We start from the raw sequence: 24986 nt of genomic DNA on the forward strand, positions 1-24986 counted from the left end.
TGGGTTTGATAACCAAAATACTACATAAGCCACCGACAAAGCTTGGCAAAGGGAAGTTTCTCAAGCTTAGTAGAGTTCTTCAAATTTTGGACAATTTCATATAAACCTGTATCCTCAGACAACAAGAAGACAGCCTTACCAATAATCGACAATACACCTTAACTGGCAGTACAGCAAGAAGCGGCAGAGGTAATCCTCCCACCATTCTGTAGACTCATCAAAACTGACAAACAAGGGAGGGGACAGTGAAGAAAACTGCCTGCGGGCACCTGGCCCAACCCAGTGGTGAGGCCAGGGTGCGAAATGAATTCGCATTATGATTTACCTGCACCTGCATTTGCTGCTGTTGCTACTCATGGTCTGCAGTTGCTACTACGCCTATAGGACCATACATGCACTGCACCTGCCAGCATTGCAAAAATGACAGATTCACTGTGGCCCCAAGTTAACATTACGAGAAAGAGTTTTGAGGGGAAAAAAAAAAAAGAGGTGTACACGGCTAAGAATGTTCTTTGTCACAACTTTGGTATCTCCGCAGGTGAGACAATGCCACAACTCTACACTGTCGGCACGGGTGCATCACAGGCTGACGATGGTTCAATAACTGGGGACCAGAATCCCATGGGAGAAAACAAATTCACTGTGTGAGTCAATCTACGGGAAGCAGAACATCCAAACCCATGTAGAAATGTGTACAGTAATAAATTCAGCACACAATTGGTGCAGGCAGCTAACAATGAAGCACACGTCAACACTTGGCAGGAATCGCAAGGCGAGGTCTGTGATGATTGAGCTCAGTGTGAGCACTGGCCCACTCCGGTTACTGCCATCCACAAGTAAACACTTCCACCAGTGGGTCGCCAGTACTACACGATGCATGTTCCCCTCCATGGGAGGTTTCTGAACTACTCTGCTGCTCTCCCCATGCCAGCTCATCTCCCTCCATTCCAGTGTCCACTGATGGTGATACTAGTGTCGATGGCTGATTGTAGCAGTGCTGTCAAGAGTGTTTTCTGATAATTTAGATCAACATTGACCTTAATTCCATTGATCCAAGTTTCTGTCACACAACAAAAATTCCTGAACTCCAGTCAGTTTCTCAACTAGGGTCGAAATCGTTCCCAGTCAGTGGAGTTTACACAACTAGCTGTTGCTGATGTTTCTATTGTTGTTCTTGAACAGTTCACTGTAACTCACTAGCCTTACACTTTCTTTCTTCTATATTCCAGTCTGGTACAAAGATGTGAAAAATTTTTCTGTTTTATGTTCCTTCTGCATCCAAGTAATGGTGCCATAAGCTTCGTGAGAACATTTCATTTCAACAAAGGCTTGATTCACTGTTTAATGTTCATCACTTACCAGGTCGTCTGGGAACTCAATGAAAATAACTTAATGTCTATGTATGCTGCCAATCACAATTTTAAGCCATATGTATCTGCTTGCTATCTAGTCTCAGTGGGAAACAGATATTCATCAATTCTGAGGTTTGTCTTCGTCAGTAAAGCAGGGAATGATTTTCCATGAAATCATCCCAAGATACTGACATCAAAGTAAACTGTTTTATCCATCTTACTGAATTTAGTTCCCTGAAGTCAAACTGTACAAATTTCATTATGCCTCTAAATGAATTTCTTCACATGATATCACGAAGAAATGATGTCACCAATTTTCTATTCAACTCTATTTCATTGGGAAAAATGACACAGGCATTCAAAATTGCAGTGAATGCATCTAGCTCACAACTAGCCAAGAAGTAGCAGCACTGTGAGTTCTAATGTTTATCTTCACAATGGCACTGTTCCTGCTACAGAGAGTAAAAAATTTTGCTTTTGCAATCTTCCAAGTCCATTCAAGATATGATTCAAAATCTCTCATTCTTTCCCAAATTCTAATTGGGCCACAAGAATTGGTGAAGACAACCAATATCTTCATCTTCCTTCCTGTCTTTCTCTATCACACTGAATGCCATCCCTTCCTGAATGCTAGAGGAGAAAGAGGAGTTTGTCTTGCTGCTTTAAGTTATCGTTGTAGCTTCTCCAAACACACCAAAACTAATTTCAGTGCCTAGCCAAGGTGCAGCGCTGCTAGAATGTAGTCGGCCTGAACAATATAGCCATGTGTGTGTGTGTGTGTGTGTGTGTGTGTGTGTGTGTGTGTGTGTGGTGTTAACTTAGAAGACACATTTGTCTGAAAGCCAAGTAACATTTTCTGTCTTGTTTATGGAACTATAGTCCTCTCAATGTTTCAACTGTATGGTAAGTTTTTATCTTTACTCTTTCCATTATACATATTCCAGCAAGCAAGGACTTTCCAGTAGCATATCTTATTAATAAATAAATTCTTATTATCAAAATTTTTTAAAAATTCCTACATGATGAATGTTTCTTTCTACCTTTGTATCTACTTTTACTCTGGATCTTACAATTCCATGTTCACTCGTAATTAGAAATGGTACAGGAGCACTACATTGAGTAAAATTTTTGGGCCTTATCTGTTGTTCTTGTTTATCTTAAACAATTGAAACATAATATGACATACTAAGTTGTTTGAGCCAAACACTTACCTGAGAAGACACACCATATAATTGAATCTTGGTAATCAGTTTCAGCTGTATCTGCCAGATTAAATTATGTAAAAAAATGGAAAGTCTAAGACAGAAAACAATAATACCAGAAGGATAGATTGCTGCTCACCACAAAGAGGCTTAGCATCAAAGGCAGATATAATGAAACGAATGCTAGAAATATTCTGTCTTTCAGACGAAGCCCTTCTTCAGAAATTGAAAATTCACAAACGTTGACACAACAACAACAACAACAACAACAACAACTCGCACATGGCCACTGTCTCAAGGCCTGTCAAGCCTTCTGAAGAAGGGCTTTCTCCAAAAGCTGAAATATTTCTAGCATTCTTTTTTCATTGTGCCTGTCTGCGACCCAGTGCTCCTCTACGTAACGAGATTAAGTGATGTGTAATCTGCTGTCATTACTGCTTAATAGATTAATGAAGTGTTGTTATAAAAATATTTGTTCAAATTCGAAGTTTGCTTTCGACTACCTACCATCTTTCTACTATAGGATGGATACACTTTCAATGCATTACACTGGAAGTTGCTATACAAATGATAAAGTGTGGATATACAAAGTGACAGCAACTGGAGTGAGAAGAACAGATAATACAATGAAACAAAATGATAGCATGAGAGGAATGAGTGAGAAACTCAGCACAAGCAAATAGTGTGGGGAATGGATTAAAATAAATTTATGACAGAACGGCCCAAAGTAATAATGAAAAAATGTAGAGAGAGAGTTAAAAGGTTTCACCAGCAACACAAGGCATGTCTCTGTCTCTCTCAGCTTGACAATCTAATGAAGTTTCTCATCCTCTCTCACAACTTTTTTTCTGATGGTTGAGCCTAGAACTTTATCTTTCCTCTATTCTGGATTAAAGAAACTCACTGATGCCTTCCTAATCCCATTTACTTGAGTCTGTGGGATTGCTACTATTCATTAGCCTTAAATCACTCTCCATGTAATTTAATTTTTCACTGTCTTTTCCTGAATATACACACAATTACATTATGCTGTATTTATTTAGGTACATGCATCTGTTGTATTTATCCAATTACTGTCCACACACATTTTCTGTAACACCACTTAGCAAACAAGTGACTGGTGGAAATGCGAACTCCATTTTGCCACAGCATTTCTACCAATTAGAGAAATAATATCTCTGTCCAGAACAAGACCACAAATGTGGTTAAGTTGCTGCTGACATCTGCAAGGTGATGTTGGCAATGGTGGTAATTTTAAAAGTTCAATGACAAGCCAATTAAGTCCTATGGGACAGATGTGTAAGACAATGTGCATGGATAGTATATTTATTTACAACTGAGATATCCATTTTGTTGACTTACCAAATGAGTCCCTCAAAAATGTTCTGCAGGATGAGGTAGCTTTGAGTAACAACAATCAATAGCACAACATGTGTCCAGGCAAACAGGGAGAACTGCCGCATGTAATACTTCTTCACGAGAGACAATACAAACCAGATAAAGCCCACTAAGTACAATGAGAATGAGATGAAGCGGTGGTATGTAACGAGAACTCTCAAATAATCCTGTAACAGATTGGTGACATTTGCTTAATTTGTGATAAAAAAAATAAGAATACAAAAAAGTAAGAATATGAAGAAAATAAATAAGAAGTAATTTGTTCATTTCAACTCTACATATTAACATGCATTCAGCTTTAAAAAGAAAAAATGTAAACATATAAGGTATTACAAAGTTTTCGCCAAAGCTATATTTGTATTAAAACTTCCTGGCACATTAGAACTGTCTACCAGATTAGAACTCGTAGGCAGAACCTTGTCTTTCATGTGCAATGCTCTTACCGACTGAGCTCTCTAAGGGGGGGTGGGGTGGGGGGGGAGGGTGTCAAATAGCTCTGAGTACTATGGGACTTAACATCTGAGGTCATCAGTCCCCTAGAACTTAGAACTACTTAAACCTAACTAACTTAAGGACATCACACACATCCATCCCTGAAGCAGGATTTGAACCTGCGCCGTAGCAGTCGCGCGGTTCCAGACTGAAGTGCCTAGGGCTGCTCGGCCACACCGGACGGCGAACATCAACATCAACATCTACATCTACATCTATACTGTGCGAGCCACTTTGTGATGCGTGTACCATTGTCACCCTTTCCTGTTAGATTAGGTTATATTCAGTTTTCATTCCACAGACTCAAAATTAGATGATTGTCATAGCATCTCGCAGTGTAACAGATGAAAATAAATATGTGTGAAATCTTATGGGACTTAACTGCTAAGATCATCAGTCCCTAAGCTTCCACACTACTTAATCTAAATTATCCTAAGGACAAACACACAACCCATGCCTGAGGGAGGACTCGAACCTGCGCCGGGACCAGCCACACAGTCTATGACTGCAGCGCCTTAGACCGCTCAGCTAATCCCGTGCGGCTGTGTAACAGATGAGAGGTTATTAATGTACACAAGAAAAAGCAACAGACCCAAGATGGAACCTTGAGGAACACCGAATGTAACTAATTTTAAATCGATGAAGACTGACTGCTTACCACACATGTATTTCACAGCAACAACTCTTTGTTTCCTGTTAGTTAGGTAAGACTCGAACCATTTCTCAGCACTGCCGGTGACATCATAATATTCTAATTTACTTAAGAGAATGATGTTATTTACACAGTCATAAGCTTTTGACAAGTCACAGAAAATGCACCTAATTTGATGTCAAATGAATTAAGTACATTCTCAATGTATGTGTAAATAGCTTACTCTATATCGCAACCCTTAAGGAACCCAAACTGTGACTTGGACACTACATTACTTTCAGTCAAATGCTTAAGGAGATGCTTGAATGCAATCTTTTCAAATATTTTTGAAAAAACTGGCAAAAGTGAAATTGGTTGATAGTTTGATGGTACCTCTTTATCTCCCTTCTTGTAAACAAGCTTAAACTACAGCATATTTTATCCATTATGGGAATTTTCTACTGATATGAGATTGATCACACAACTAACTTAAGATAGAATTCAACTCACATGAGCACTCTTGATTAGCTTCTTGATATGTTATCATAACCACTAGAATACTTAGCTTTTAAGGATTTTAATGATGGCTGGGACTTTGAGAGATGTGAGTGTCATTTCCATTTTACTGAAGTTACCACATTCATCTGTGAAAAGCTTAACAGAACTTCTGATGTCTACTATTTCATTCAATACTTGTGAACAGTAAAGAATCTATCGCAATCCCTTGGGATGTGCCTGAAGTCACTTATATCTGAAGACATCTCTCCATTGAGAATGATATATTGTGTAATGTTTCCTAGAAACTCTTCATTCCAATCACACAGTTGGTCTGATAATCTGTACACTCATATTTTGTTCAATAGGCGGAAATGCGTAACTATATCTAATACCTTACAGAAGTTATGGAGCACGGCCTCTACATGGGCACCCGCATCCACTGCCTTCTGAGTCTCATGAACGAACAGCTGGTTTTCACACAATCATCATTTTTGGACCCATATTAATTCCTATATAACAGGTTTTCAGTCTCTAAAAATATTATCAAATGTGACCATAAAACACGTTTCAAAATTCTACAACTTACAGATGTCAGAGATACAAGCCTATAGTTTTGCAATCTGTGTGACGACACTGCTTGAAACCAAGAATGACCTGTGCTTTTTTCCAATCAGGAATACTTCACTCCTCCAGAGATCTATGGCACACTGCTGCTACAACAAGGGCAAGCTCTTTTGCATACTCTATGTAGAATTGTACTGGTATCCCAACAGGTCCAGTGGCCTTCCCTCTATTGAGCGATTTCAATTGCTTTTCTAGCCAATGGTTATTTCTATATCAGCCATTTTCCCATTAGTATGATGATTTAAAGGAGTTACTACAGTGCAACCTTCCTTTTTGAACCAGTTTTGGAAAAAAGATGTTTAATATTTCGCTCTTTTCTCCGTCGTCGTCCACTACAATGCCATTATGAATTCAATAGACAGAATTTTACTTTAAAATTCATTGACCACATCACGCTTGGCTCCCCTTGTGCTAATTTTGGCTCCATTTGGTTTTTGTTTGTCTGTGGCTATGTTGTAATTTGCAGTAACTCACAACCTCCCCTCAAAGATTTACTTCAGCCAGTAAATTTCCGCTACTTTCCAAATTTCATAGAATTGCTCCTGCATACCTTGCAGGACTAGCACTCCTGCACTACAAGCAAGGGTACTATGGAGAAATGGCTTAATCATAGCATAGGGCATTGCTTCTAGAATGAAAGTTTGTTTCATCACTTGGGAAGAGCATTGCCATGGCATGTTAGGTGCTAGCTTTTCAGTCAGCACAGTTTTAATATGCTAGAAAATTTCATAATAGGGCACATTTCACTGCAGAGTGAAAGGTTCATTCAAAATACATTTCTATTGGTTAGTGAGTTAAATCCTTAAAAAAATTAGTCTTTAAGGCACTATTGAGTCTTCTGGTCCAATGCTAGTCCACATCTTACTAGACTTTAATATGGTAGCTAAAGCAATTTGTTGTAGCTATCACACTTGAACAAGTTATTAGTTCTCTACTAATATGGAAACAGTTCTCCAAGATACACATTTAAAGAGAGGTACTGGCAGAATTAAGATGTGAAAGTTGCTCATTAGTTGTATGTAAGTAGTTCAGTTGGTAAGGACATTGCCTACAAAAGACAAAGATCTAGTTAGCGTCCCTTCCTGTCAGGAAGTCTTTTATACTTTCCGAAGTGCATCAAAAATAGTTCCAAAAACCAAATACATACAGGGGTCCTCCTTTGATAATTTCTGTTCAGATGACACTAGAACTTATAAGCCAAAAGTTGTATGCACTTATAATATCATTTTTGTTAAGGCAATGAAAATACAAAACACAATCAAAATATAGAAAGAAATGAAGGCAAATCAGGTGATAAAGAGACTGAAATACAGAATCTACAGAAAAGCAGGCAATTACAGCAGTCCAATATTTTCAGTTTAGTTTTCAAATCATACAAAGAATTAATATTCGAAAATTGAACCAATCCCAAAGTTAATAAAAACTGACCACCTTAATTTTCAATAACTTCAGTAAAGCAGTCAGCAGGCAAAATTTTTGGTCCAGTGTTCAGCTGAATTCAACCATTTCTTCTTCTTCTTTTTGTTTCTATAACTACTTGACTACTTGCAGTCACTGCATTACAACTATGTGACTCCCCACTTTGCAAATACGTATTTTTATATCTCTACTTTCCTTCCATTGTTCATTCACTGCTTTTCTGTGTACATCATGCAAAAAGCACTGGTGGATGTATGATATAGACCTCATGTGTGGCTTTCTCAGCTAAAAACATTGCCCATGCAGTGTGACTGGTATGATCTCTGCCAACTGTCCTCACTAAGATTGTTTGAGGTTTCAGATCTGATTTAAGTATTTGCTGGGTGTGACCTAGCCTGAGACTGAAGTGTGAACACAAAAACCAATATGGTATGTCCTAATGGCTAATACAGGATATCCTGTATATTTATTGGATATGGTTACAAATCAGGCCTAGCCAAATAATCTCCATCTCAGATGCAAAGCAGGACGTGCCCAGCAGTTACAAAACACACGAGAAACACAACTATTTCTCCTTTGTCTCCCAATGGCTGCATCACAAGAAATGGTTTTGTCAGATAAACTGCCTACAAGGACCTTAAGTATACCTTGTTCACAGCAGTGTGATGCAGTTTTGTATCTGAATATCACCTGTCACAGTTCACAAAGCTCACAGTGAACAACTTCAAATTCAAAGGCCCTTCACCACTTCTTAACAAATTGATATCCAACTTGAACAAAGTCAAGCCAATGAAATTTAATCCTGTGGTGTTTGTCTCTTTCCTTCTTGTATTCTTTCCCTCTCAAAAGTCCAATGGTGATACGGTAAGAATGGGGGAAATATGTTTTGAGAAAAACTGGGCATCTCTGCACGTTTCTGGACATGTACCATAGTCACATGTGTGATGGTTACCTCCCTGAAACACTGTTACTGCTCAGTGACATGGTTCTGTGTGTGATTCTATGTAGGCTCATTCAATATTACAACTACACATACCACTTGGGGAAGGCATTAGGAAACATGGTCTGAAATATTTGATCAGAATGATAACTGGCACAACGAATGTGAGAACACTACTGGATCTGATTGATAACAACACAGGATAAGAAAGAACAGCTACTGTAACCCTCGAGGTAGCACACACTACCATTGATTTCATTGCTCTGTGTGATATAAAGTTGCAGTGAGAACAGTTTATTGCTTTTTTGGCTCTCTGCTTAGCATGACATCTTCATCACTAACACCTAGTTCTATCTACATAATTCTTTAAGATTACGTGGCTGCATTTGTACTTTTAAACACTGGCCTCTTACTGACTGTTATCATCCAATAATGCAACAAAAAATATGCTGTGATCACAAAGATTGCAAGGAACACCGTAGACAGACCCCAAATGTATTAATTGTTATCTCAGGCTTCCTACCCATTAAAAGTCCTTCTCCCACAAGGTGTAAACCTGACATATTGAAACTTCAAAATGAAATTGTCATCACAGGGTGAAAAACTCTGAGTCTACCTGGCTCATCATCGAGTCAAAAACACAAAGTAGTTTTGGAATGGACTATACATTGAAATATTATTCAGTAGTTTGCTTTGAGAACTGGTAAAAGTGAAACTGGTGTGAATACAGTGACAAGGAAATTTTAAATATTGTCAATGCCTGAATGGAGACTATCCATCTTCTACTCAGAATCCATTCTTTACAAGGAAGACAGTATATTTTCAAGAGCTGAAACACAAATAACAGACAAAAAGAAGTGAAGCTACACAAGGTGAAACCAAAGATCTACAGAATTTTTATGCATTGTTCAAGACACTTTAAACATTTCTGATCTTCACAAATCACAGACACAAGAAAAGACTTGCTTTTGCCCTGGCTGTTACTGGATGGAAACAAAAAATATATAAAATGCGCCATTTCTGTACTTGCAGGATTAAAATAATTTTGGTGAGTTAAAGAGCTGAAGCCATTGTTTTACTCAAGCATTACTAAATTTCTAATTAAAACTGAGGCAATTGCCAGTGCCCAGTGCATTTTAACATTATGCCACTTTTAAGGAATCTTAAAGGGTTTCTATTTTAGCCTGGAGTGGCAAAAAAGGTTGTTAAAGTAGAGCTTATTACAAAACCATAACTCTTACGATGCAGATGACTTTCTTTGGCTAGTTTCACAGCTTGCTTCAACCTCCACAACATTGGATGACTGCACCACCTTTATTCAAAAAGTTTACAAAAGCTCTTAGAAACCTGGAAGCAATAGAGACTTCTGGCCTACATACTACTACTCTAGAACTGTTTCAAAGTGGAGTATTACTCTCCAATAGCAGAACCAGCTGATATGATAAATGCCATAATGTCACTATACTTAAGAGATATGATTACATAACTGTGGCAATTACTGTGGTGTCTCTGTTCTCAGTGAAAGTAAAAAAAAATCTATACTCGAATCCTGTTGAACACTCTTCAGAGGGTTAAAGAAAAAATACTTCCAAAGTTTAAGTGTGCATTTTGCTATTCTAGAAGCACAACTGACATGATATTCTGGGTATACAACTGCAAGATAATTGGAGAAAACACAAAAACTTCTTTTCCTAATGTTCTATATACCAAAAAAGACTTTAGAAATGGTGCCTAGAGATTTTATGTGGATACATTTTAGCTGCCCTGCTTTTTGTAGTTTGTATGACTGCATTACTGGCCTGGCTCTATACCAAAGTGATACCTTAAAGTAATTTCCCACAACAAACTGGCTTAAACAAGGTTGCATATTGTATCTATACTTTTTGTCCCTCACTCGATGAGCAGGTTTCATAGACATCATCTATCAGGAACTGTGGTGATGGAAAACAAGCCAGCAAATTACTTTCTTGACAAAGCCTCTGTAGTGAGATCACTACTGACTGATGACCTTGAGTTGGTCATGACAATCTATTTGAACAAACTGTACAAGATGAGGAGCAGAAATCCAAGAAAGGTAGTGTTTCAAGTCCAATAGTATGTATATAGGCAATATTAATAACTACCTGCAAGAGAGAAACATTTATTCTGACATGGCAACAATTATTCTCTGCTTACTGCAGCAAAACTTTTAACAAACACTGTGACACTGTATAGTTTTCTTCTTCTTCTTTTCACAAGGCATTTCAGTCGAATCTTTCAGGCAAACTGAACTCCTGGTTTCAACAATTTCTGGTACCTGAGTCTAAACACTGCGCTTATCATGTGGTGATATTTATCAAGTATGCAGACAGTGCAGATTGCATTACGTTACACTCAGTGACCTATTTTACAGATACAGAACATTAGGGAGAGAACTCACTATTGTTTTCTCTATTTCTCATGCAGTTGTCTGCTCAGAATACCATGCCAGTTGTTGTTCTAGAAGAGCAAAATGTACACTAAAACTCTGGAAATATTCTCTCTTCCACCCTCTGAAGTGTGTTCAACAGGATTCGAGTATAGATTTTTTTGTATGACAGAGAAAAGACAAAACAAAATAACTGCCATAGATTATGTAATTATATTTCTTAAATGTAGTGATGTTATGGCATTAATCATATCCGCTGGTTTCGAGCATGTCCCCCCCCCCCCCCCCTCCCCTCCCTCCATCTCCTCCTGTGGTGGGGTTTGATAAAAATCATAAAACATCACTTGTTAAAACATTGTGTTCATGACCCATGGATTTTGCACGTACATACTTGCAGCTATGGCCAGTAGATGGCTGTAATAGATGTACTGCTATTCCTATTCAGTACAATTTAAACAAGAAAGATTGGCAATCTGTTACTTGTGGCATGAATTGACAAAACTAATCACTTCAGCAATGTTTGTAAGCATTGTGTTTGCTTTCCGCTGTGTGTTAACCAGGAGACAATATGAGTGGGTCTAAATGTCAAATGACACTTCACTGCATTTTCTGGAAAAACTTAAAAGGTGGATGTGAAATTAATGCTGGAGAAGGGGCATCACTTCCAGTGATTGTGGATTCAGTTTCTACTAGTGATTCATTCATTTGTAGGTAATGTTTATGTGATGACGAGACTATTGTGGATGAACATGATATTGGTAACTTGGTGAAAAGAAGCCAACATCTGACAGGTGAGAAAATATTTCAATGATTAAAATGCATTTGGTACCTCCTAGCAAATTTTGTTCCCTGCAAGTTGCAGAAGGTAATAAAATGCAGAATGTCAAATCAAACACCTTTAAGCTGTCTAATTTCCAAACAGTTATTTTATTGGGCTACCAGTTTCGGTGATTTATTACACTGTCTTCAGGCCCCTGACCGATATGTAGGAAGATTCCAACCTCGGTTCCAGTGAAAATAGTGGCCAGCATTCAAAGACTGGTATCTATAGATTTTTGCTTGAGACAGTGATCACTTCAAACATCATCTGCTGCCCGTTATATCAGCAAGACAACACAAAATTATTGAACAGATTGCTGTGCTGATGTTATCACTGTAAAAATGATTGATTCCACTCTAAAGGAATCCAATTTTTTCACTATAATAGCACATGAGACAACTGATGTAGGCTTCTTGGAACAATTATCACAATGTCTATGATCCTTTGATGTTGAGAGTAGTGACGTACAAGAAGAATTTCTAAAATTAATTGCTATTACTGATCTGATGGCTGAAAAGCTAGCAAACACCATCCTGAAGGAGGTTAAAGAAAAAACCATTGATGTTGCTTATTGCCAAGGACAATCCTTTGATGAGTCATGAGTATGACTGGTAAACTTAATGTAGTTCAGGCAATAATATCACAGTAATAGCCATTAGCAATTTACAGCCACTGAGGCAGCCTTAGGATCAATCTCACACTAAGCAAAGCTCGTATTCTAAGCTGTGTACAAAATTCTATGGGTATAATTGGTTCAGTGGCGAAAAACTTCATCAGGGAATATACTCAACAATGACGCTTACCAGAGGAAGAAATACAGTCATCTCTCCCAGCAGAAAAGATTCACACAATGAAGAAACTATGTGAAACACACTGAGTAGAGAGGCATTATACTGTTCTGCATTTTCAAGACATTGTTCCTAGCCTAACTATTGTGCTGCAGAAACTACGTCACATTCACAGTGGGAGCGTACTGCAATGACTGCATTTTCCTTACTTCACACTGTGCATTTATCAGAATATATTGTAAGTTTATGTGTCCTTGCCAAAGTGCTTGGTATAATATTGCCACTTGCTCAACAACTTCAAGACAAGGAAATCAATTATTAAAAGCAATGCAACTTGTTGAGGCAGTGTGCAACAGCTTGAAAGAACTTTGTCAGGACAGTATTTTACATTTCCATGCTGTCTTTAAGCGAGCAGAACTTGCTGAGAAATTTAGCACTGATATAAAAACTCCTAGAACAACTGCCCTACATGAGAATCGAATGAATGCCCCCGCTGAGTACCATGAGGAATACTTTAGAGTGACAATCTGTATTCCTTTTCTAGATTTTCTGTGTAATGAAGTGGCTTATAGATTCCCCAAAGCACAACACGAAGCAGTCAGTCACTTAAAGAAGCTAATACTAAAATCACTTCTGATGGGTCTAGTGTAGAAGAGTGCTGAAATATATGAAAATGATTTTCCACATTTCACAGCTTTGTAAGTGGAACCGATGATCTGGTATCAGTTGAGGAAAAAACAAAACCTCAAGCCAACATCTCCAGCAGAAGCTCATAAAAGTTCATCTTATGTTGTAAACATTGCAGTCCTCCTTCAGCCCCTATCCATTCTGCCCATCATTACTAGCACAGAAAAAAGTTCATTTTCTGTGCTGCAATGTATAAAAATCTATCCTTGTAGCACTGTGGCAGAAAACCAACTGAATGGCATAGCTTTGATGCACATAAACGGAACGTCAAATTTACAGCAGAAGTAGTGCTAGAAGTACTCTGTCAAAAATTTAAGAGAAGACTGACCTTGCTGTATTTTTCAGAGTGCATCTTATGTTATACCTATACAAAATGTTTATTTAACTTGCTTTTGCTGAAATGAAACGAGTAAAATTTGAGTAAAACAGTTCATCAGTTGATTTAAATGTATTTCAAAGTCCTTGTTAAGATCACCTTGACCTTAACATATAGGTACCTGATCAGAGATAAGTACAGTGTGCTCTGCAGCAACACCCCATTTCCCCTCCCAAAAAACATTCCACGTGGGAAAAATATATTTAAAAACAAAGATGATGAGACTTACCAAACAAAAGCGCTGGCAGGTCGACAGACACACAAACAAACACAAACATACACACAAAATTCTAGCTTTCGCAACCAATGGTTGCTTCATCAGGAAAGAGGGAAGGAGAGGGAAAGACGAAAGGATGTGGGTTTTAAGGGAGAGGGTAAGAAATCATTCCAATCCCGGGAGTAGAAAGACTTACCTTAGGGGGAAAAAAGGACAGGTATACACTCGCACACACGCACTTATCCATCCGCACATACACAGACACAAGCAGACCTTTGTAAAGGCAAAGAGTTTGGGCAGAGATGTCAGTCGAGGCGGAAGTAAAGAGGCAAAGATGTTGTTGAAAGACAGGTGAGGTATGAGCGGCGGCAACTTGAAATTAGCGCAGGTTGAGGCCTGGCGGATAACGAGAAGAGAGGATATACTGAAGGGCAAGTTCCCATCTCTCGAGTTCTGACAGGTTGGTGTTAGTGAGAAGTATCCAGATAACCTGGACGGTGTAACACTGTGCCAAGATGTGCTGGCCGTGCACCAAGGCATGTTTAGCCACAGGGTGATCCTCATTACCAACAAACACTGTCTGCCTGTGTCCATTCATGCGAATGGACAGTTTGTTGCTGGTCATTCCCACATAGAAAGCTTCACAGTGTAGGCAAGTCAGTTGGTAAATCACGTGGGTGCTTTCACACGTGGCTCTGCCTCTGATCGTGTACACCTTCCGGGTTACAGGACTGGAGTAGGTGGCGGTGGGAGGGTGCATGGGACAGGTTTTACACCGGGGGCGGTTACAAGGGTAGGAGCCAGAGGGTAGGGAAGGTGGTTAGGTGGGTTTGATGTGGACGGACGGACCCACCAACATATATACAGATACAGACACAAGCAGACATATTAAAAGGCAAAGAGTTTGGGCTTTGCCTTTTAATATGTCTGCTTGTGTCTGTATATGTGTGGATGGATATGTGTGTGTGTGTGTGTGTGTGTGTGTGTGTGTGTGTGTGTGTGTGTGTGCGCGCGCGCGAGTGTATACCCGTCCTTTTTTCCCCCTAAGGTAAGTCTTTCCGCTCCCGGGATTGGAATGACTCCTTACCCTCTCCCTTAAAACCCACATCCTTTCGTCTTTCCCTGTCCTTCCCTCTTTCCTGACGAAGCAGCCGTTGGTTGCGAAAGCTAGAATTTTGTGTGTATGTTTGTGTGTCTATCGACCTGCCAGCGCTTTTGTTTGGTAAGTCTCATCATATTTCTTTATATTTCAACCCAAAGTTTGGTACAGATTTATTGATGACATTTTCATGATCTGGACTCACAGTGAAGAAGAACTCCAGAATTTCCTCTCCAACCTCAACTCCTTTGGTTCCATCAGATTCACCTGGTCCTACTCTAAATCCCATGCCACTTTCCTTGACGTTGACCTCCACCTGTCCAATGGCCAGCTTCACACGTCCGTCCACATCAAACCCACCAACAAGCAACAGTACCTCCATTATGACAGCTGCCACCCATTCCACATCAAACGGTCCCTTCCCTACAGCCTAGGTCTTCGTGGCAAACGAATCTGCTCCAGTCCGGAATCCTTGAACCATTACACCAACAACCTGAAAACAGCTATTGCATCCCGTAACTACCCTCCCGACCTGGTACAGAAGCAAATAACCAGAGCCACTTCCTCATCTCCTCAAACCCGGAACCTTCCACAGAAGAACCCCAAAAGTGCCCCACTTGTGACAGGATACTTTCCGGGACTGGATCAGATTCTGAATGTGGCTCTCCAGCAGGGATACGACTTCCTCAAATCCTGCCCTGAAATGAGATCCATCCTTCATGAAATCCTCCCCACTCCACCAAGAGTGTCTTTCCGCCGTCCACCTAACCTTCGTAACCTCTTAGTTCATCCCTATGAAATCCCCAAACCACCTTCCCTACCCTCTGGCTCCTACCCCTGTAACTGCCCCCGGTGTAAAACCTGTCCCATGCACCCTCCCACCACCACCTATTCCAGTCCTGTAACCCGGAAGGTGTACACGATCAAAGGCAGAGCCACGTGTGAAAGCACCCACGTGATTTACCAACTGACCTGCCTACACTGTGAAGCGTTCTATGTGGGAATGACCAGCAACAAACTGTCCATTCGCATGAATGGACACAGGCAGACAGTGTTTGTTGGTAATGAGGATCACCCTGTAGCTAAACATGCCTTGGTGCACGGCCAGCACATCTTGGCACAGTGTTACACCGTCCGGGTTATCTGGATACTTCCCAGTAACACCAACCTGTCAGAACTCCGGAGATGGGAACTTGCCCTTCAGCATATCCTCTCTTCTCGCTATCCGCCAGGCCTCAATCTCCGCTAATTTCTAATTTCAATCTGCCGCCGCTCATACCTCACCTGTCTTTCAACATCATCTTTGCCTCTGTACTTCCGTCCCGACTGACATCTCTGCCCAAACTCTTTGCCTTTACAAATGTCTGCTTGTGTCTGTGTATATGCGGATGGATATGTGTGTGTGTATACCTGTCCTTTTTTCCCCCTAAGGTAAGTCTTTCCGCTCCCGGGATTGGAATGACTCCTTACCCTCTCCCTTAAAACCCATATCCTTTTGTCTTTCCTTCTCTTCCCTCTTTCCTGACGAGGCAACCGTTGGTTGCGAAAGCTAGATTTTTTTGTGTGTATGTTTGTGTTTGTTTGTGTGTCTATCGACCTGCCAGCGCTTTTGTTTGGTAAGTCTCATCATCTTTCTTTTTAAATATATTTTTCCCACGTGGAATGTTTCCCTCTATTATATTCATGTCTACTTACATTATATTGTATCAAAACCGATTACAACTGAGTTTATTTGAGAGGATATCATTAGAAGTGAAGTAAAAAGTCACAAACAGAAACCAACCTTAGCTTGATAAAAACCATTCTTTAACCTATCATTTATTCTAGTGGTTCTAATTTTGCAGCATTAGGGGAGAGCCTGTCTAGAATTATGAACTGCACAACAGAAGCACAGATAAACAAACTGTGAAGCAGGCCATGGGGTGTTTTCAGAAAGCCAAGCTAATACAAATGTGCCTACAAATTCCAAGATTTTGTCAGTCGGCTCAATAAAATAATAGTGCCCTTTGGAAGCTATTATACATTACTGAAAAAAAAGTTAGATAACTGAAAACTACTGTTAGTAATAGCAAGTTTCCAGGTGTTTTACAGAGTTGCTGTTTCCGTTTTATGTGTAGTATTTTGACGACCAACCAAGCCATCTTCTTCACAAGCTACAAGTTCTACTGTTATGTACAAAGGGCATTCAAAAGGTTTTGCACAGCCGTCTCTATTTCAACCCCCCCCCCCCCCCCCCCCCCCCCCAAGGAGGAGAATGACATTTTTATGAGCATACTTGGAACATTTAGCTATAAGTTGGTATATAAAAGTATTTTCTTTTATTTACAGGTGAGCCATAATGGACCGTGAAGTAGATGTCAGGTTGCGACAACAGTCTGTGATGGAGTTCCTCTTCAAGACCGACAATGACCAAGGTATATAGAAAAAGCAGGTAGGCCATTCCTGCCCCAAGCGAGTAAAAAAAACTCCCAGATGCCCTTTGCGCACCTTGACGTCACGGAGAGGACGCTGCATTGCTGTGCATTCAGTAATTTGTTTTGAGGCAGTCATGAGCAAGGGTCAGTGTAACTGTGCCATGGCACATTGCATTAATACTGCTTGAATGACGACGGACGTTACTTATCTCGTTTTTCCCAAGGATGAGGACTTGCAACGTGAATGGATAGTTTGATGCAAATGCAAGGACAAAGTGAATGTGAAAACTGCACATGTGTGTTCAGCTCATTTTCGGCCTGAAGATTAGGAACGGGATCTGAGTAATGAGCTTCTATGGTTATCTTCAAGAAAGAAGTTATTACCAACAGCAATCCCCTGCATAAACATTCCGAACTGGCATGGAGAAGAAATTGCAGAAAGCGGTGATGCAAACGAAAGGGTAAGACATCTGCACATACATAACAATTTAAATAACCGAAACTGAAAAATTACCGTGATACAAACAAATTCACATAAATGCAACGCTTTTTGATGCATTACTATATTGCTTTACGGGATTGAATGACTCGCTATATTGTACAGGCAATAAATAATGTTGCTCAGGTGTATTTGCTTTTCCTTCTGGATATAATAGCTTCATTTGTCATAGAAATAGCCATTATTTTTATGTATTCTCGATATATTAACTATTTTAAAGCTAGTATATAGTTCAAATGACAAAATCAGCATATTTCGCGTAATTTGTTTAGATTTACTTCTGTAAGAATAGCTCATACCGACCAGTTGACTTTGTAGCATAGTGGTATGGTTTCTGACTCCCATGTTGGAGGTTATGGGTTCGTATACCTGTATTTCCTCTTAAATTTTTATTTTTACTTTTTATCAAAATAAGCTATTGTAGTCGCTTATGCCACTGATAGTTAATCACTTTTGTCAATTTATCTGATTTTTAGTGAGAAGTTAATGCAGTTGCAAAGTACTTAGTAAAAAATTTTAGGTATAGTAGAACTACTCGGTAAATAATTTTAGGAATAATAAAATTAAATTCATTCCTTAGGGATCCGGAAGTCGCACACAACACTGTGGAGCAAGAAGTTTGCAAAAGCGAACTTTGACGACTTTAGAAACTGTGCCACCGAAAAAAAAGTCGACCGAACCACATGTACAGATGGCGTTCATGAACTCACTGAAGTAGTGAATAAGGATTTAGAAATTAAGGAACTGAGGGCCGAGATCGAACTTTTAAAAAAACTGAATGCACAGAAACAAGCGGCACTAATAAAATGTGGTGCAGCCTTACGAAGTAAAACGAATGATCTCCGACGTGTTCTTTCGTTGAAGCAGGCAGAAAAGTCATCTGATTTAAAAAAAAAAAAAAAAACAACAACAACAACAACAACAACAACAACAACACATCTGTTCAAGGTATTATGGAACCATTTCTTGGATACAGGCATTACGCTACCTGATGGATCCAAAATATCTAAGGCAGCTATACAGGAACTTTTAAAGCATCAAAAGAGTGACTTAACGATAACACACCACATTACTGAAGCGCACTTAAACGTAATTGGACGAGCAAGGCAGAATGTAGGCATGGCAGCGCACCTATTTTCATGACGAACAGCTCAGGCTTTGAAGTATGTTCTACATAAAGACGTTGAAAGTAATTTTATTGAACTCGTTAATGACATCTTTGATGTCTTGAACTCTCGATTTCCAAAAGATAAATGCTCACCCCTGTGTAGTGGGTTTGGAATAAATCTCACAATTCAAGAAAATACTTTGAAGAGATTCTTAGATATCTGTTCAGCAACGTGCGTTGGTGACAAAGAATGTTGTCTTTCCAAAAAGGTTTTATAATTTCAATGAAATCTCTATTTGGTCTTTTCGAAAGTCTGAAAGTTAGCAATATATTAACTTGTAGACTGAATCAAGATTGCCTGGAAAACTTTTTTTCTAGGGTACAAGGATTAGGTATATTTTATAACAATCCTACACCTTTTGAAGTAAGGAACAGGATACGTCTCCTTATACTGACGGGTAATGCAATTGATATTTATTTCTCTGGGAACACGCCAGTTACTACAGAATTAAACACAGAGTCTTCCCAGTGTGACGTCGACCTGGATTCTGCATCCCTAAGTTTCACTGCCAATGAGCTCTGTGTAAATGTTGTTGACGAAGCGCCGCTACGAGAAATCCCAGAAACTGTGAATGTGGAAGAAAATTTACTGACAGATGTGGTAACAATGGGGGATGACTCTGTAATCTCAGATGTTCTTCCAGATGTGGTAAAATACATTGCAGGCTATATTGCATTTAAGTGCCACAACATTGATAAATCACTACGCTTTCCAGCAGCAAAAAGTGAAGGAGATCATGCTGCAGACTGGATATCAATTATATCTCATGGTGGTCTTTACACTCAAACGCCAGCATGGGAAAACAGAGTGTTGCAGTTTGAAGAAGAATTTGCTGCTTTTCACGGAAATGGAGCGTGTAAACAAAAAAAATGTCATAAAGTCTCTGTGCTCTATTTTAAAACAAAAGTTTCCTGAGGTTCATGAAGCAGTTATTACTCTTTACGTAAAAACGAGAACATTTATAAGGATTAGGCATCTCAATCAAGCAGCAAAGATGGAAAAAATGAAGAAATGTGCCGCAAAGACGAGGCAGTTATGGATTGCATTGTTGTCTGGTAAACGGCAGTAGGAACAGACTACATTAATATTTGCTTCTTCTTCAAATGATTGAGTTATTTTTCATCTTAATTATCATTTATTTACTCTTTAATATGTACAAAACCTGCCATGCCTTTATTTTTGACTTGCACAGATGCGTATCGAACGAAACCGAAAGTAAAATGAATGAGTAACATGGCACTGAGTCTTTGGTGCGGCGCATTTGCCGTGTAAGCATATGGCTGCGCTGCGCTAGGGTCCTCTTCGTGATGTCAAGGCCCTCCACCCAATAGCAAGCGTTTTCGCCTGAGTGGCCCCCCCTTGCAATGACTCCACCACACCGATTCACAGGAAGGTGCTCCCTGTATATGGGGAGGACACAGAGGATCGCAGTAGTATCCAGCAGTGGTTGCAGAGGTTTAAAGAAGGTGAGTTCTCTCTATTGGACAATCCATGAAGCACGAGACCATCGATGGCAGTGAGTGACGTAAATAAGGAGACAATTGATCAAATCATTCAATATGACAGATGTGTGACGACACGACAGCTTGTTGAAATGACTCATTTGTCAATGGGTAGTGTGGTATCACTGGGTACAGAAAAATCTGTGCACGTGGTGCGCCTAGATTATTGACAAGAGAATTGAAAACAATGAGGAAGAATGTGTGCGAGAGTCTCATGAAGACCTTTACTGAAGAGTGGAAACAGTGCTTTGACGGCGTTATTACCCAAGATGAAACAGGGCTGTTTTTGTCCAAACCTGAGAAAAAACCCAATTCATGGAGTGGCATCATCCAGGTTCCCCTCGGAAGAAAAAACCAAGACTTTCATTAACAGCAGGCTGAAAAGTGATGGCCTCCTTCTTCTGGGATCAGTGTGGTTCATTTTCATTGATATTTTGGAACAAGGCTTCACAATTAACCGGGATCATTACTGTTTGTCATTGGACAAGCTGCGATATGCCATCAAGACCCACAGACCACAGCTTCCCGGTCAGCTCATCAGACTACACCATGACAATGCCAAACCTCATACAGACCTTATGACACAGGAGAAAATTAGGCTAATGGGTTGGAAAATTGTTCTTCATCCTCCCTACAGTCCGGAATTGGCTCCGTCTGATTTTTACTTCTTTGGTCGTCTGAAGGCCCACCTGCGCACTAAAACATTTGATAGTGAGATAGACCTTATTTCCTGTGTCAAGCGATGATGTATAAGTCAATCCCCACAATTTTACCAATGTGCATTTACATTGTGGAAATAACGCTGGGCCAGATGCGTCACAACTGATGGAGGCTACATTGAGTAGGCTCAATGTATAGCTAAATGTTCCAAGTATGTTCCAAAAAATTTCATTCTCCTCCTGCAAAAAATTAAAACATTAGAGACGACTGTGCATAACTTTTTGTAACACCCTTTGTATACTTGCTGCCTGGACTCAAAGCAGACTGTGATTATTTGTTGGTTTTGTGTTGCTATTTACAGCTGAGTTCAATTACTAGTACCCACTACTATTTTGGTTTTCAGAACTTGTAATGATATTCCATGAAACACAACTTCTCTCAGTGAACTCCAACTCAGTTGGATGTAATGGTCAGCAAGATTTTAATAAACCAAGTGTTGGACCCCTTTTGTTATTTAAATTAAAACCACTGTCCTTGTTTATTAGGTTTTCTTAAATACTTATTTCGACAAACACCTTCAATATGGCATCGCGGAAACTTAGCTTTTGTGCTACAATACTGGTCTCATATTTCATTTCATGATTATATTCAAGGAAGCGCTCTGCGACAGCTGATTTTCTTGGCTGTTTTCACTGGGTATGTGGTTGATGCTTCTTGGATCTCTCCCATCTGTTCTGATAGTCTGTCCCATGCAAGACACGACACATTCATATGGAGTGCATACGAACCCGTTTTCGGAGAACTGAGTCATCTTTAAAATTACAAAAAATACTTTTTATCCCAGTTGAAGGGGGTGAAATACACTGGATGCCATGTTTCTGTACTGGTCAGCGACCTCTGCAGTTACTGGATCCCATTAACAAAGAAAGCTATTTCTGGCTTACGTTCCTCGGTCTCAGTCTCAGCCTCTATCTCGCGTGTTCTTAATTTTGACTGCACTGTCCGTTCAATTCTACTATTTGAATACTCGGTCCTTCAGAACATTACTTGCAATTCTATGGCATGGCTAACTTTGTCTGAAAGGAAAATTTCTTTGCGACAAATGGTGATCGCTAGAGGCATGGACCATCAAGTTTCTGGGACAGCACAAATAAGGAGGAGTCTATCTATATAAAGATGTTAGAAAACTTAATAAATAGGGATGGTGGTTTCAATTTAAAGAATACTCAAGGTCCAGCACTCAGCTTATTAAAATATTGCTGTCCATCACATCCACCAGAGTTGGAGAATGCTGAGAGAATTTATGTTTCACGGAATACCAGTATGAGCTCTGAAAAACAACAGGGTATTAAAAAGTATAGGGGGTGATTGGGATTGAACTGTACTGTAAGCAGTGGCGTGAAACCGACAATAGTTCACAGCCTGGTGGGAGTCCAGGCACTAAGTACACACAACGGCAAACTCTCAGCAGCTGAAGAGATGGCTTAGTCAGTCATTGAAATATTGTGCCTAAAATGGAAATAGTAACTTGATAATACATACAGAACCACACTCTTAATCAACTGCACCAAAAAAATCCTGAGAGATCACAGCTTTCTAGTTATACAAAACGGAAATCTAAAAGTGGAATTTAAGGGGCAAAGGAACAATGTAATGAGCTTAAATTGTACAATATCCTGGATAATGTTCAATCATAAAATTTTATCTGCAATTAATCAGAGCCATTACATTAGTCAATTATTTGACTGTACTGGTCAATAAAAAGTTTTAATATAAAGTAATAATTAACTGCCAGAAAGCATGATCTAACAGTGACAGACATGGCCTGATGTACTTTAATGTTTGAAGCACAGGTAATTACGTTACTATATGATCAAGTGGTCAGTTTACCGCTAAGTCCCTGGCTCAGGACTTACTTGCAAATTGTATTAGTGACAAATGACAAATAATTAAAACATCCTTTAGAAATAAACAGACAAAAAAGAATTTAAATTGAAACTCACACAAGTGCAACACACACATTTTATAAATTAAGTGGCTATTGTACTTCAATTTCAAAATAGGTAATCTTGATCTACTGTCATGGCAAAACCAGAACTGAAAATACAATGAAAATGCAGGGCATTTATGTTCAACTGCTATTCCATCACATAGTTAAACATCAGAGTACTTCCATGAACTACAGACAAGAAAAAAATATCACTGCTTCAGATATACTATCCAAACACCAAATCTTAGAACCAGCAGATCTCTACTCACCTGCAAACATTATTTCCTACATTATCATTGTTGCATGAAACTACACAGCTCAGCACTAAAACCAGGTGAAATCTTGTAGAAACTTATTACTCATTATTCTGCTTGATAGTAACTGAGATTTTTATATGTAATAGGTATGAAACTAGCCAGGCCACAACACAGCGAAGGAGTACGAAGCATTTTTTTCAACTTATGTAAGATTTCCTGTTTTGTAGGTGTAGTATACACAACGTAGTACCTGTTAACAACACTAAAAAAGCAAATAAAGGCCTAAACATTGTAGGAAAGTTCTGGTAAAATGTAAATACTTTTAAATTAAAGGAGACCACTCATCAAAATCGATTAAGTGTTGAGTAGTAGAGGCACACACAAAAAGAAAGAAAAATTACTTGCTTTCTGAGTAATCCTTTTTTGAGCTAGAGTAAACCACAAATACACAAATGAATACATGCAGAAACATATGCACGCACACAGCAGATGCTTATGCCCCTAGGTGGTACTGCATGGACACACAGTACCAGTGTTGCATTTTGGTAAGTGGACTGGGTGTTGTCGGGTGGGGTGGGTACATGGGAGGGGGGGGGGGGGGGGGAGGCAGGTGGCAGGGAGAGGGGACTGAGGATGGGTGACTAAAGTGCGCGTCATTTATGTTGGCGGCCGAGTTTAGGTTCGTTCTGCGCATCTGACGTCACAAAACACAGTCAGCCAATGAACAGAGAACGACGTTGCCACATCTCGACTGCAGTGCAGAGCATGGACGAGTTGGTTGGTTTTGAGGAAGGAGACCAGACAGCGAGGTCATCGGTTTCATCGGATTAGGGAAGGATGGGAAAGGAAGTTGGCCGTGCCCTTTTAAAGGAACCATCCCGGCATTTGCCTGGAGTGATTTAGGGAAATCACGGAAAACCTAAATCAGGATGGGATGGACGAGTGTCTTCAGTTTTAGAAACGTTCAGTCATAAATAAAGTAATAGAACAAAAGCAATGTCTTGATAGCAGACATTCTTTTATAGAAAGTTTGGAAAAAGCATTCTTTATACCAATTGCTTCATATTCTTTTAATTAATTGAACCAAACAAGCAATAAGACTCCTAATTCAGGCGATAGCAAGGAAAGGTGTTTGTATCACTCTCATGAACCGCTTTTTCGCAATAAAGAACAGCGGTAATTGTTTATTTCCTATTGTACTTCGACGAAGCGTGAGTAATTCATAGTCATACCAACAGTGTTTGTCAGTATTTTGCGTGACGTGTTATAGTCATCATAGCGTTATGTAGTCACTCATGATGTTATGTAGTCACACGAGGTGCATTAGCGTAACGGTTAAGGTGTTGCGCTGCTACGCGAAAGGTTATGAGTTCAAACCTTGTGCGTGCTTAATATTTTCATTATTTAAAAACAATATCGAAGTGCCTTATTTCATGAAATGTATTCGTTTGAATGCAAATTTTTGAAATTTCTAGTGCTTTGTCTCTTCCTTAACCCTTTCGCTGCTGCAGACACGTGCTCGACGCATTCCGCACTGTGCGCGAT

General features: G+C 39.5%; 1 protein-coding gene across 1 annotated transcript in view; it reads right to left on the minus strand.

Moving 5' to 3' along the window:
• LOC126100406 (phosphatidate cytidylyltransferase, photoreceptor-specific) overlaps positions 1-24986 on the minus strand; it is a 115687-nt gene that overhangs the window by 49335 nt on the left and 41366 nt on the right. Inside the window, exon 5 of the mRNA XM_049910999.1 lies at positions 3917-4119. Within this exon, the coding sequence (XP_049766956.1) occupies positions 3917-4119 (203 nt within the window). The remainder of the gene's footprint in view (positions 1-3916; positions 4120-24986) is intronic.

This window comes from Schistocerca cancellata, chromosome 9 (genome assembly GCF_023864275.1).
Source record: "Schistocerca cancellata isolate TAMUIC-IGC-003103 chromosome 9, iqSchCanc2.1, whole genome shotgun sequence".
Lineage (NCBI taxonomy): Eukaryota > Metazoa > Arthropoda > Insecta > Orthoptera > Acrididae > Schistocerca > Schistocerca cancellata.